This window comes from Nicotiana attenuata, chromosome 5, assembly GCF_001879085.1.
Source record: "Nicotiana attenuata strain UT chromosome 5, NIATTr2, whole genome shotgun sequence".
Lineage (NCBI taxonomy): Eukaryota > Viridiplantae > Streptophyta > Magnoliopsida > Solanales > Solanaceae > Nicotiana > Nicotiana attenuata.
This window is the reverse complement of record NC_031993.1, coordinates 6868567-6879424: the sequence shown is the minus strand read 5'-3', so window position 1 is coordinate 6879424 and position 10858 is coordinate 6868567. Positions and strand designations below refer to the sequence as shown.

General features: G+C 36.7%; 1 protein-coding gene across 2 annotated transcripts; it reads left to right on the top strand.

Moving 5' to 3' along the window:
- Positions 4363-9682, top strand: LOC109225231 (eukaryotic translation initiation factor 2 subunit gamma-like). 2 transcript variants are annotated; one of them, XM_019389828.1, is made up of 9 exons: positions 4363-4444; positions 5629-5774; positions 5897-5958; positions 6605-6717; positions 6794-6896; positions 7690-7917; positions 8011-8229; positions 8550-8810; positions 9070-9682. In XM_019389828.1, exons 2-9 carry the CDS (start codon positions 5669-5671, stop codon positions 9370-9372), a joined length of 1395 nt encoding a protein of 464 aa, XP_019245373.1. In that variant the 5' UTR covers positions 4363-4444; positions 5629-5668; the 3' UTR covers positions 9373-9682. The 2 variants fall into 2 exon arrangements, with proteins under 2 accessions (XP_019245373.1, XP_019245374.1); XM_019389829.1 differs by lacking the exon at positions 4363-4444 and adding an exon at positions 4768-5440.

Here is a 10858-nt window from a genome sequence, read left to right as displayed (position 1 = left end):
CATTCCTTGTAAATGGGTGTATAAGATAAAATAGAAATCTGATAGAACAACTGAGAGATACAAGGCTAGGTTGATCATTCGAGGTGACACACAAAAGGAGGGTATAGACTATACAGAAACTTTTTCTCCTGTTGTCAAATATAAAACCATTAAATGTCTTCTTTCCCTTGCTGCTAAAAAACAATGGACTGTATATCAATTGGATGTCAACAATGTATTTCTTCATAGGGATCCCCATGAAGAAGTGCATATGAAGATCCCCCTAGGTCTGCAGGTTTCTCTACTCTGTTCTTCTTCCACTCCTCATTTGGTTTGCAAGCTCAAAAAGTCCTTATATATCCTTAAGCAAGCCTCAAGACAGTGGTTTTCCAAACTGTCTGAAGCCTTGTCTACCAAAGGCTACATTTCTAGCAAGAATGACTACTCTCTCTTCACCAAATCTGTTGGGTACTTACTCACTGTATTTGTTGTTTTTGTTGATGACATCCTCCTAGTTGGGGATGATATTTCTGAGCTGGACAATGTGAAGGCTTTCTTGGATGATCAATTCAAGATCAAGGATTTGCGCACCATTCACTATTTTTTGGGTTTGGAGGTTTCTCACACTCCCAGGGCTTTCTTGCCAGCCAGATTAAGTTCACCACTGATTTGCTCTCTGAATTTAACTGCCATAACTTCAGTTCTATTACTACACCCCTGGGTTCTTCTCTTGAGCTCACTGCTGACATGGGAGATGCTCTTTCTAACCCTGGAGGTTATAGGAGAATTATTGGGAAGCTGAATTTTCTTCAGTACACTAGGCCAGATATTGCTTTTTTAGTCCAACACCTTAGTTAGTTCTTGCAGGCTCATCAGATTCCTTACATGATGGTTGCACTCCATGTTTTGAGGTATTTGTCCAATGCTTAGATCTCGGCATACTTCTGCCTTGTTCTTCTGATTTGGATCTCAAAGTTTTCTCTAATTCTAACTAGGCATCTTGTTCTCGGTCTAGGAGATATGTTTCTGGGTACTACATTACCCTTGTTTGTTGTCCTATTTCCTGGAAAAGCAAAAAGCAGCCAACTATTTCTTTGTCTTATGCCGAGGCAGAATATCGAGCCTTAAGGAAAGTTGTTGTTGAGATCTCTTGGTTGGTCAGAATTTTGGGTGATCTTGGTTCCCTATCCCTATTTTTTGCGACAGTCGGGCAGCCTTGCATATTGTCAAAACCCTGTGTTCCATGAACGTACTAAGCACATTGAAATAGATTGTCATTATGTCCGGGACAACCTTCAAGCTGGTTTAATCTCTCTTCATTTTGTCCCAAGTTCTGCTCAACTAGCAGATATCATGACCAAGGCCCTTCCTGGATATCTCCGCCATTTGATTCTTGGCAAGCTTGGTGTTGCATCACCCTCAAGCTTGAGGGGGGTGTTAACCATATTGAGCAACAGCCCATCAGTCGGTTAAAGGCCTAAGTAGTTAAGCCCAACTTGTAACTCATTTTATATTTCATACTTTAGCTAAGTTACTTTATTTAGATAGTCATTGTATCATTACATAGATAGTCATCTCAAGTGTAAATATATAAACAAAGAAGTGGTGAATAATAATAAAGTGGGACAATCATTTCATTTTATTTTCTCCTGATATTTGTCTCTCTAACTTCCAGTCCCCTCTCTTCTCTCATACGATGGTAGGGTTTTTTCTTCCATGGAAATCCCACCATAACTGGGTTGATTTGTAACATAATAGCTCGTCGCCTTAATAATAATCTAACAGTTGATGATCTTATGGCTGCTTGTGAAAATATTAATTCGTCGATTCCTGGTCCGTCCAGTGAGGTTAGAAATGATGTTGACAGGGTGAAAAATGAGGCAGGGGAGAAGAATTATAGAGAGGAATATGTGGAGTTAATTAGAAAAATTAAGAGTAAGAAAGATTATTATGAAATTCTTGGTCTAGAGAATGGTTGTTCAGTTGAGGAAATTAGGAAAGCGTACATAAAACTGTCATTGAAAGTTCGTCCTAATAAAAATAAGACTCCGGGTTCTGAAAAGGCGTTTAAGAAAGTCACGAAGGCATTTAAGTATTTGAGGGATGATGATTCCAGGCAGAGGCGGAGCCAGAATTTCAAGCTTATGGGTTCGGGATTCTAATCCTTTAAAGTAACTAGGTTCTAAGTTAATAATTTATACATATTCAACGAATTTTTTAAGATAAATACAATGTTTGAACTAAAGCTACTGGATTCGATCGAACCTGTTCCCGATACTCTAGCTCCGTCCCTAATTCCAGGAGACAATGTGAACAAACAAGTTATGTTGACGAAATCTTGTTTAGTCAGCAGCATAATGTTAGAGACATAAGGAGAAGAATTGTGCATGCCTATAATTTTGATGATGATTTTGATCCTGATGAGGTTTTTAGGTCATTTTTTTATGAAAATGACATGTTTAGGATATCTTTGTATGGCCTCAGGCAGGCTTCCAGACAGTGGTTTTCTAAACTGTCTGAAGCTCTGCACTATAGGGGCTACATTTCTAGTCTCAAGGACTATTCCCTATTCATTTCTCTTATTGTCCTGGCTGTTTATGTTGATGACTTTCTGCTAGCTGGGGATGATGTTGCTGAGTTGGATTCTTTGAAGTTATTTCTGGACTCCCAGTTTAAAATCAAGGACTTGGGCACAGTTCATTATTTCCTTGGTTTGGAGATTTCCTCTACTCCTCAGGGTTATCTTATGACTCAGTCCAAGTATACCACTGACCTCCTAGCTGAGTTCAACTGCCAACATTTTTCTCCTGTGTCCACACCTATGGATCCTTCTATCAAACTTTATTTGGATATGGGAGCATCTGTTTCTGATCCTAGTTTGTATAGGAGGCTGATTGGGAAGTTGAATTTTTTTAACATACCAGACTTGACATCTCTTTCTCTGTTCAACATCTCAACCAATTCCTTCAGCATCCTCAGGTTCCACACATGTTGGCTGCACTTCATGTTTTGAGGTATCTCATGAATGATCCTGCCCAAGGTATTTTACTCTCCAACTCTACTGATATGTCTCTTATGGGGTTTTCTGATTCTTATTGGGTTCTTGCACTATTACTCGCAAGTCTGTCAGTGGTTATTATATAACTCTTGGTGGCAGTCCTGTATCTTTAAAAAGCAAGAAACAACCTACTATTTCTTTGTCTTCAGCAGAGGCTGAGTATAGAGCTCTAAGGAAAGCTGCTGCTGAAATAGCTTGGTTGATCAGATTGCTGGGTGACCTTGGCCTGCCTATTATTGCTCATGTTCTCGTGTATTGTGATAGTCAGGCTGCTCTACACATTGGCAAAAATCCAGTTTTCCACGAGCGAACAAAGCATATCGAAATTGATTGCCATTATGTGCGTGAATGTTTACATGCTGGTCTTCTTTCTTTATATTTTGTTTCCAGTGCTAATCATGACCAAGGCTTTACCTACTCAGCTCCGTTATGGTATTCTTGGCAAGCTTGGTGTTTCTTCACCCTCAAGCTTGAAGGAGGGGGGGTGTTAGAGCCCAATCTGATAGCTCATCTACACTACAGGCCCAATAGATATTTGTATAGGACCCGGGCTCAATACACATTTTATGTTTCTCTATTACACATTTATAGTTGTAAATATAAATACCTATTATTGAATAATAAAATTCAGATGGTTATTTCTCTCTTATGTTTCACTTCATTTCTCTCTCTTCTTCTCGACCCTTCTAGGTTCTTCTTCCTCATTCATCTTCCATAGCTGTTCTGAGCTTTCTTCCAACATAACCTCCTTGCTAACCGCTAGTCCCTTTTAATTGATTCCTTATTGCCTCTATTGGCCTGGATCCTAAATTAACCTTTTTAAAGGCCTTGTCCTCTGGCTTCATCTCGGCCCAATAGCTCTTTTCAGCTTAATATTTGGTTGGGGCTGATTCATAAAAATACGTATTGTATACAGGGGCGGCAGTGGAGTGTTACTTGCGGGGTATTAATATTGAATCTATTAAATATGTATAAATATTTAATTGCGAATCCAATAACTAAGACGAACTATGAAAAACATGGTAATTCAGAACCCATAAACTTTAAATCCTAGCTAAATCAGAAAGCCTTAAATTATGTCTAATTTATTGTGTTACATGTAGATACAGCAGTCTCTAACCTAGCAAGTGGATCGGGTTAACCCACTTAATCCACAAATTGGCCCGTGAGTTGATGCCGGAAACCAGCCCAATCCCCACTATAGCGGGCTTAAAAATGGGGGTCTTAAAGCCCAAAATTCTAATAGTTGAGGCCCACTTGACTCGAAGCCCATATTCGTCCAAGTGGGCTGTAGACTAAAACCAAACAAATGGAGCCCAAATTCTAACAGCTTTCTGCGTTAATTCTTGCCGAACCCTCTCTCTCAGCTGCCAACTCAAGCGTTCTCCTTCTTCGACGGCTGAAATTGTATGTTTGTATCTTTACTTAGACCAAACTCTTTAACCCTTTTTTTTTGGAATGATTATTAGTGGTAAAATGCAAATTTTTAGTGAATTGGATTAAAATGATGTGTTTGCTTCCATGTAAATAAAGCCTCAAATCCTGTGTAATATATTAATAGTATTGATTTTCATAAAAAAGGATTTAAGTTATATGCAATGACATTATCAAAAGAATTTTACACTATTAGCATAATTTAACTTGTTATAGTAAGTTACTTGCATTTGAGAATCATTATATTGATGCAAGTAATACTATTTGTGTAATTTAACCTGTTATAGTAGGTTAGTAGCTTTTTAAGTGACTTGATGGCGTAAATACTATTTACACCGTGCATAGAACTTAAACTCAAATGTTAATAGTATTGCATTTCCATAAAATAAGTATATATTGATGTTCACAGTTGTTAAAGGTGCCTTTTTTTAGGAAATATTTTTGTGAAGACTTACCAATTGCAATTGCAAGATGGTTGTGTTTGCCATTGCTGTATATAACCTATAAGATTGAGCATATTTGTCGAAACCCGAATTCTAAAACTTTATTGGCTTTATGACATAAGTTTTGGTGGATAGAGTTACCCTTTATCTGTGCTGGTCGGATATAACAACTACTCAAGTAGAGTAGTCGAGTTTCATGCAAGCTGACGGGGATACTACTGCTTTTGAAAAAATACTAAACCTAATAATGTGAATTGGTGGTGCATTTTATTTATTTATTTCTATTTGCACAATAATGTCATAGATGCTTTAAATGTAGTAAATCGGTCAGTGAGGATTCATAGACGACCCTAACTTGTTTTGGACTGAGGCAGAGTTGTTTTTTTTTTCTTTTTGTGAAAAAAAGAATGATTGTCAATTCGAGACGCTAGGATGTTAGAATGTATTTGATGAATCCCTCTGTCGTCGGTGGTGGGTCCAGGTGGAGATTGGTCTTTGATCAGCAATGTTCCATTTCTTTGGGAGGGTAAGGACAGTAAAAGAAAGTTAATGAGGTTTACTGAATTTGTTCGTTGCTTATGGTAACAATCTTGGTGATTAAGCTGTGTTGTCTGTAAGCCTATGCATTGGGTTTTTTGATGTGTTGCTCGACTTTCTATCATAAGTCATTTATGGTTCTGGGCATGGGCTTTTTGTCTTTGTTCCTAATCTCAGAGTTGAAACTTGCTACTGAAGTATTCAACAGCAGCCAAAAATGTCTCGGAAAGGATTGATGGAGCAGGACCTAAGCAAATTGGATGTGACAAAGTTACATCCACTTTCGCCTGAAGTTATTTCTCGTCAGGCTACAATAAACATTGGTAAACTAGTTACTTATAACTCTATACCTTTTTTTTCTTTCTTTTCCTTCTCTCTCCAGACAAGCGCTTTTACACTTTACATTAGTCACACTGAACTACTGAAATGTAATTTCATCATCTAGGTACTATTGGCCATGTGGCTCATGGGAAGTCAACAGTTGTAAAAGCTATATCTGGTGTGCAGGTATGTCGTGTTTAATACCTTTATCAATATTATCCATTTCTGAGAAAAAGAAATCTGTACCTTTATCAATGGAGTTAAATTTTTGAGTCTTGATATTTTATCCCGCTAGATCATAAAACTCTGGTCTGACGTGTCAGTCCTGTTGTTTAGTTACTAACGAGTGATATTTTGATTCTAGTAAACAGTAAGTACAGGTTCTTATTTACCTTTTTATTTAACAACTATTCTTAGTGTGAATTATTGATATCGAAGGCTTAGTTGCTATTATTCTTTTTTCTGTGTATAGTTCATTTGCTAGAAAGCATTTTTGAGTTCTGTCTTTTTCCTTTTGTCTTGGAAAAAAGATAAAGTAATGACACGCGCTCCTATTTAGTTTGGTGATAATGAACAAAGTTATTACTATTATATTAGCCAACAAGATATGGAGACGCTATTAGTTGTTTGGGAAACTTATGCTGGATTAATCAGCTTTTACGGCAATTAATGTTTTTTAATCTGTTGTGGGCTATATCAATTGATACTTCTTAGATGTTGATTAGTAAGTCCTTGTTTTGATCTGATCTTTGTTTACTCTTACTTATTTTATTCGTACTGTGTTCGCTGCAAGTACTCAGACTGCAAATAATTATACCCACTTATTGTGCAGACTGTTCGTTTTAAAAACGAGCTAGAACGTAATATTACAATTAAGCTTGGATATGCAAATGCTAAGATATACAAATGTGAAGAAGAGCGCTGTCCTAGACCCATGTGCTACAAGTGAGTCCTTGATTTGAAACAGAAACATTGTTGTGCTTCATTTGGTAGCCTGTGCTGTAACAACAATCATTTCCAGGGCATATGGTAGTGGAAAAGAAGACAGTCCCATGTGTGATGTCCCTGGTTTTGAGAACTGCAGGATGAAATTACTAAGGCATGTATCTTTTGTTGATTGCCCAGTAAGTTCCTCGAATGCCACTCTCTACAGTATGTATTACTGCCATTTTGCTTTTGCATTCTGTTTCTGTACGAGATGATTATCCTTTAGTTTGACTGTGCTTAGATATGACCATACCAGAGAAATATTAAGGATTGTAACTTTGGTATTGAAGCGATAGAAAAGTGTTAAAGAAAAGGTTGCAATAAATTATTTCTGCTTTCTTTGTACTGTATGCTCAACATTATATTAAGCTGTAGTGTTTTCATTTAACTTGCAGTCCCTATTTCATTTAACATTAAAGGAAGTCTTGGAAGATAAGTGTTTCTTTTCCCAGTGTTCTATGCGTGTTTCTATTTTATCTTTTTTGTTTCAGAAGTGTAGGCCTACTTTTTTTTAGAAAGAAATATTCAGCTTTAGTATCGTTATCTAAACAATCACTGGCGACCCTCAGCTTTGACCTTTGAACAGTTTATTATAATAAACTACTATGTAATTGTCCCTTTTGCTGAAAATTACTGCACCTTTTTTAATGGTTTTGGATATTGGATATCTGAACTTGCGGCATGCACTTTGGAATACATAATTTTAAGAGATTTTTCTCCTTAGTTATGTTGTCTTTAACATACGTTTATGTTACTCTGTCAGTAGATACTTCTCCTTACTGGGTGAGATTATTTTGTTTAATAAATTGCAGTCATAATACTGAAAAACTAATTCATGCTATACTTTGCATCCTTGGTGATTTTTAATTTCCATCTGTGCCCTGTAACTTTCTATTATACCAATGCTGCATATAACATCGTTTTATGCAGGGTCATGATATTCTCATGGCTACAATGCTTAATGGAGCTGCAATTATGGATGGAGCCTTACTTCTGATTGCTGCCAATGAGAGCTGTCCCCAACCTCAAACTTCTGAACATTTAGCAGCTGTTGAAATTATGCGCCTCCAACATATCATAATTCTTCAAAATAAGGTTGATCTAGTCCAGGAAAATGTTGCCATCAACCAGCACGAGGCAATTCAGAAATTTATTCAAGTTAGTGGAATACTGCTTTTCTTTCACCACTCACATTCCGTGCTTCATTTGTGAGGATAGTCTTATCATACCATATTTCAAAACCTTATTCAGGGAACTGTTGCAGATGGTGCCCCAGTTGTACCAATATCTGCACAATTGAAGTACAACATTGATGTCGTTGCTGAATATATTGTGAAAAAAATTCCCATTCCCGAAAGGAATTTCATTTCACCACCAAATATGATTGTTATCCGGTCATTTGATGTCAATAAACCTGGTTTTGAAGTTGATGATATCAGAGGTGGTGTTGCTGGTGGCAGTATTTTGAAGGTATCTTTCTCTTTTCCTGCAAATAATGATACTAGTCTTTGACAGTGGGTATTTTCTTTAATCACATAAATTTTATTAAATAATGTATTTGAATCATAGAATAAAAATTAAAGAAAAAAATCCATGCCCTGAAAATGATGAAGGTTAATGATATTTAACTAACTCAGCAAAGGAAGAAATAGTACCTTAGGGTCCTAAAATTTTAGATGCCTTAATGAATTACCCACATATTATTGAATTTATACAAAAACGACATGGATGCCACATTTTCAATTAATTGACTTGCACCTTCATAAAGATTAATTAGATTCTTCGCACAGGGTGTATTGAAGGTAAATCAACTTATTGAGGTTCGCCCTGGAATTGTTGTCAAAGATGAGAGTGGAAACATCAAATGTACTCCAATATATTCAAGAATGGTATCATTGTTCGCCGAGCAAAATGAACTACAATTTGCCGTGCCTGGAGGACTCATTGGAGTTGGAACAACTATGGATCCAACATTGACACGTGCTGATCGATTGGTGGGACAGGTTCTTGGGGAGGTTGGATCACTCCCTGAAGTTTTCGTCGAACTAGAGGTAAATGATTTCCTTGAAACATTTCACAAACTTTTTAAACAGCTAAAACAAAACTTTATGTCTCTTCTTAAATAACCCTTTTCTCTTTTAAGCTTTGAAATAGTTAAGTCTGTTGTGAAGGAACTACTTTTCTATGAGTCTACTGTTTTTGATGGGCTGTGTAATCAAATTAATAGGCTCACTCTTTATCCTCCTTCCCACTGAGTTCTTCTAGAGTGCTCTTATATCCTTTCTTTATTTCTATACCTTTGAAATGCAGGTGAATTTTTTTTTGCTCCGACGTCTTTTGGGTGTGAGGACAAAGGACTCGGAGAGGCAAGGTAAAGTCTCAAAGTTGGCAAAGGGAGAAATCCTCATGTTAAATATAGGGTCTATGTCAACAGGGGCTCGTGTTGTCGCTGTCAAGAATGTATTCGCGAAATTGCAATTGACATCACCTGTGTGTACCAGTAAAGGTGAGAAAATTGCTCTTAGCCGGAGAATTGAGAAGCACTGGCGACTTATTGGTTGGGGCCAAATCCAAGCTGGTATTACTATTGATATTCCACCCTGCCCCATCTGAGGAAAAACTATCAAAACAACACAAAAATTTGGATTTAAATGTGGGAAGGCAAACAGTTGAGGGGGAACTATTTTTTCCAGGTAGGGTAGAAAAGATTATTTGGAATTCCAGATATTTTATAGTCTTACATTAATTTTCCACTTGTTTCTTTGTCCAAGTGGTTGCACCTTGTATTTCATTAGTTTAGGTGTTTGCTAGAATGAGTTCCATTCATCTTGTGGCAGATTCCGAACCAACCATTGATGTAATATTATCTACTCAATTTTGTATGGCTTCAGTCAGCTCTCTTTAGCTGCGATTTTGGGATTCACATTTTAGGTGCAAAACCGTCGTCTAATTAGGAGTCTTGGCTACTTGAATACTACTTGTGCTTTCTACTGAAGTTGCAAAAACCTAAAACTAATGCTCGTAGTCAAAATCCCAACAAATGTGCGTGATTTTACAAGTCAAAACCTTAGGGTATAGAGTGGATCATGCTAAACAAATCAAGAAACACTCACAGGTATAGTTATTGGGGCTAGGATTTAAAGAGCTCGTAACACTTGCACTACTACTAAGGGAAAAAGGTAGAAAGATCTTTCTTTAATGCTTTTTAAGAAGTTTCCCTACCCTACTAACCCCTAGAACTTAATTAGGGACCTAAATACCTAACCAAGTGATTGATTGTCTTTGTATATATTTCTGGTGGGTGCTAAAATAGTATTATGTCCTTTAATAGTAAAGTTCATCAGATTTCACTCATTACTATTTACTACCATAGCCGAAACAGACTTAAGTGTTATTATGACTTGGGGTCCTCACTGCAATCGCTTATGTCAAAAAGTTATAAATTTAGATTATGGATTCTAAATTTAGAATGACAATGTAAGTTATAAATTTAGATTTATTCATATTTAATAAATTCTTAATATTGTTTGATTAAAAACCACTAGGCTCGATTGGCCTTGTAAACAGTGCAATAGAAAGATGATGTAAATATTATGCGCATTTCAAATGTTGGACGAGATATTATGTGAAATATTCAAAGCTAGCAGAGAATAAAGAATAGTACATTTAAATGTATCAAAGAGCGAGTTAGATAAGTAATGAAACTATGTGTTTGATCACAAATAAGATTCCAACAAAAGATATTTTACCAGCCAAAACTGTGAGTCTGTGACACACTATAACCTCGAGCCAAGTGGAAAAAAGCAGTGATCCTAAACAGTAAAAAAGCAGTCCTATGTATGAAACATATAGGTATCGGAGAAAGGTCGCACCCCAAAAATTGTGACTTAAACATTAGTGGTTGCTAAGGCGACACGAACCTGAGGACCTAAATAACTTTACCGTTGCTCCAAGGCTCCTTTCGATCGTCATCCTAAACAGTGACGATTACATAAAACAAAGATGAACAAAACCGCATAAATGAACATAGTCTAAACAAGAAAAATGTAAATTTGTATAATGTCATTTACTTTGTAAACTAGAAAACCCTTCCTAGCCT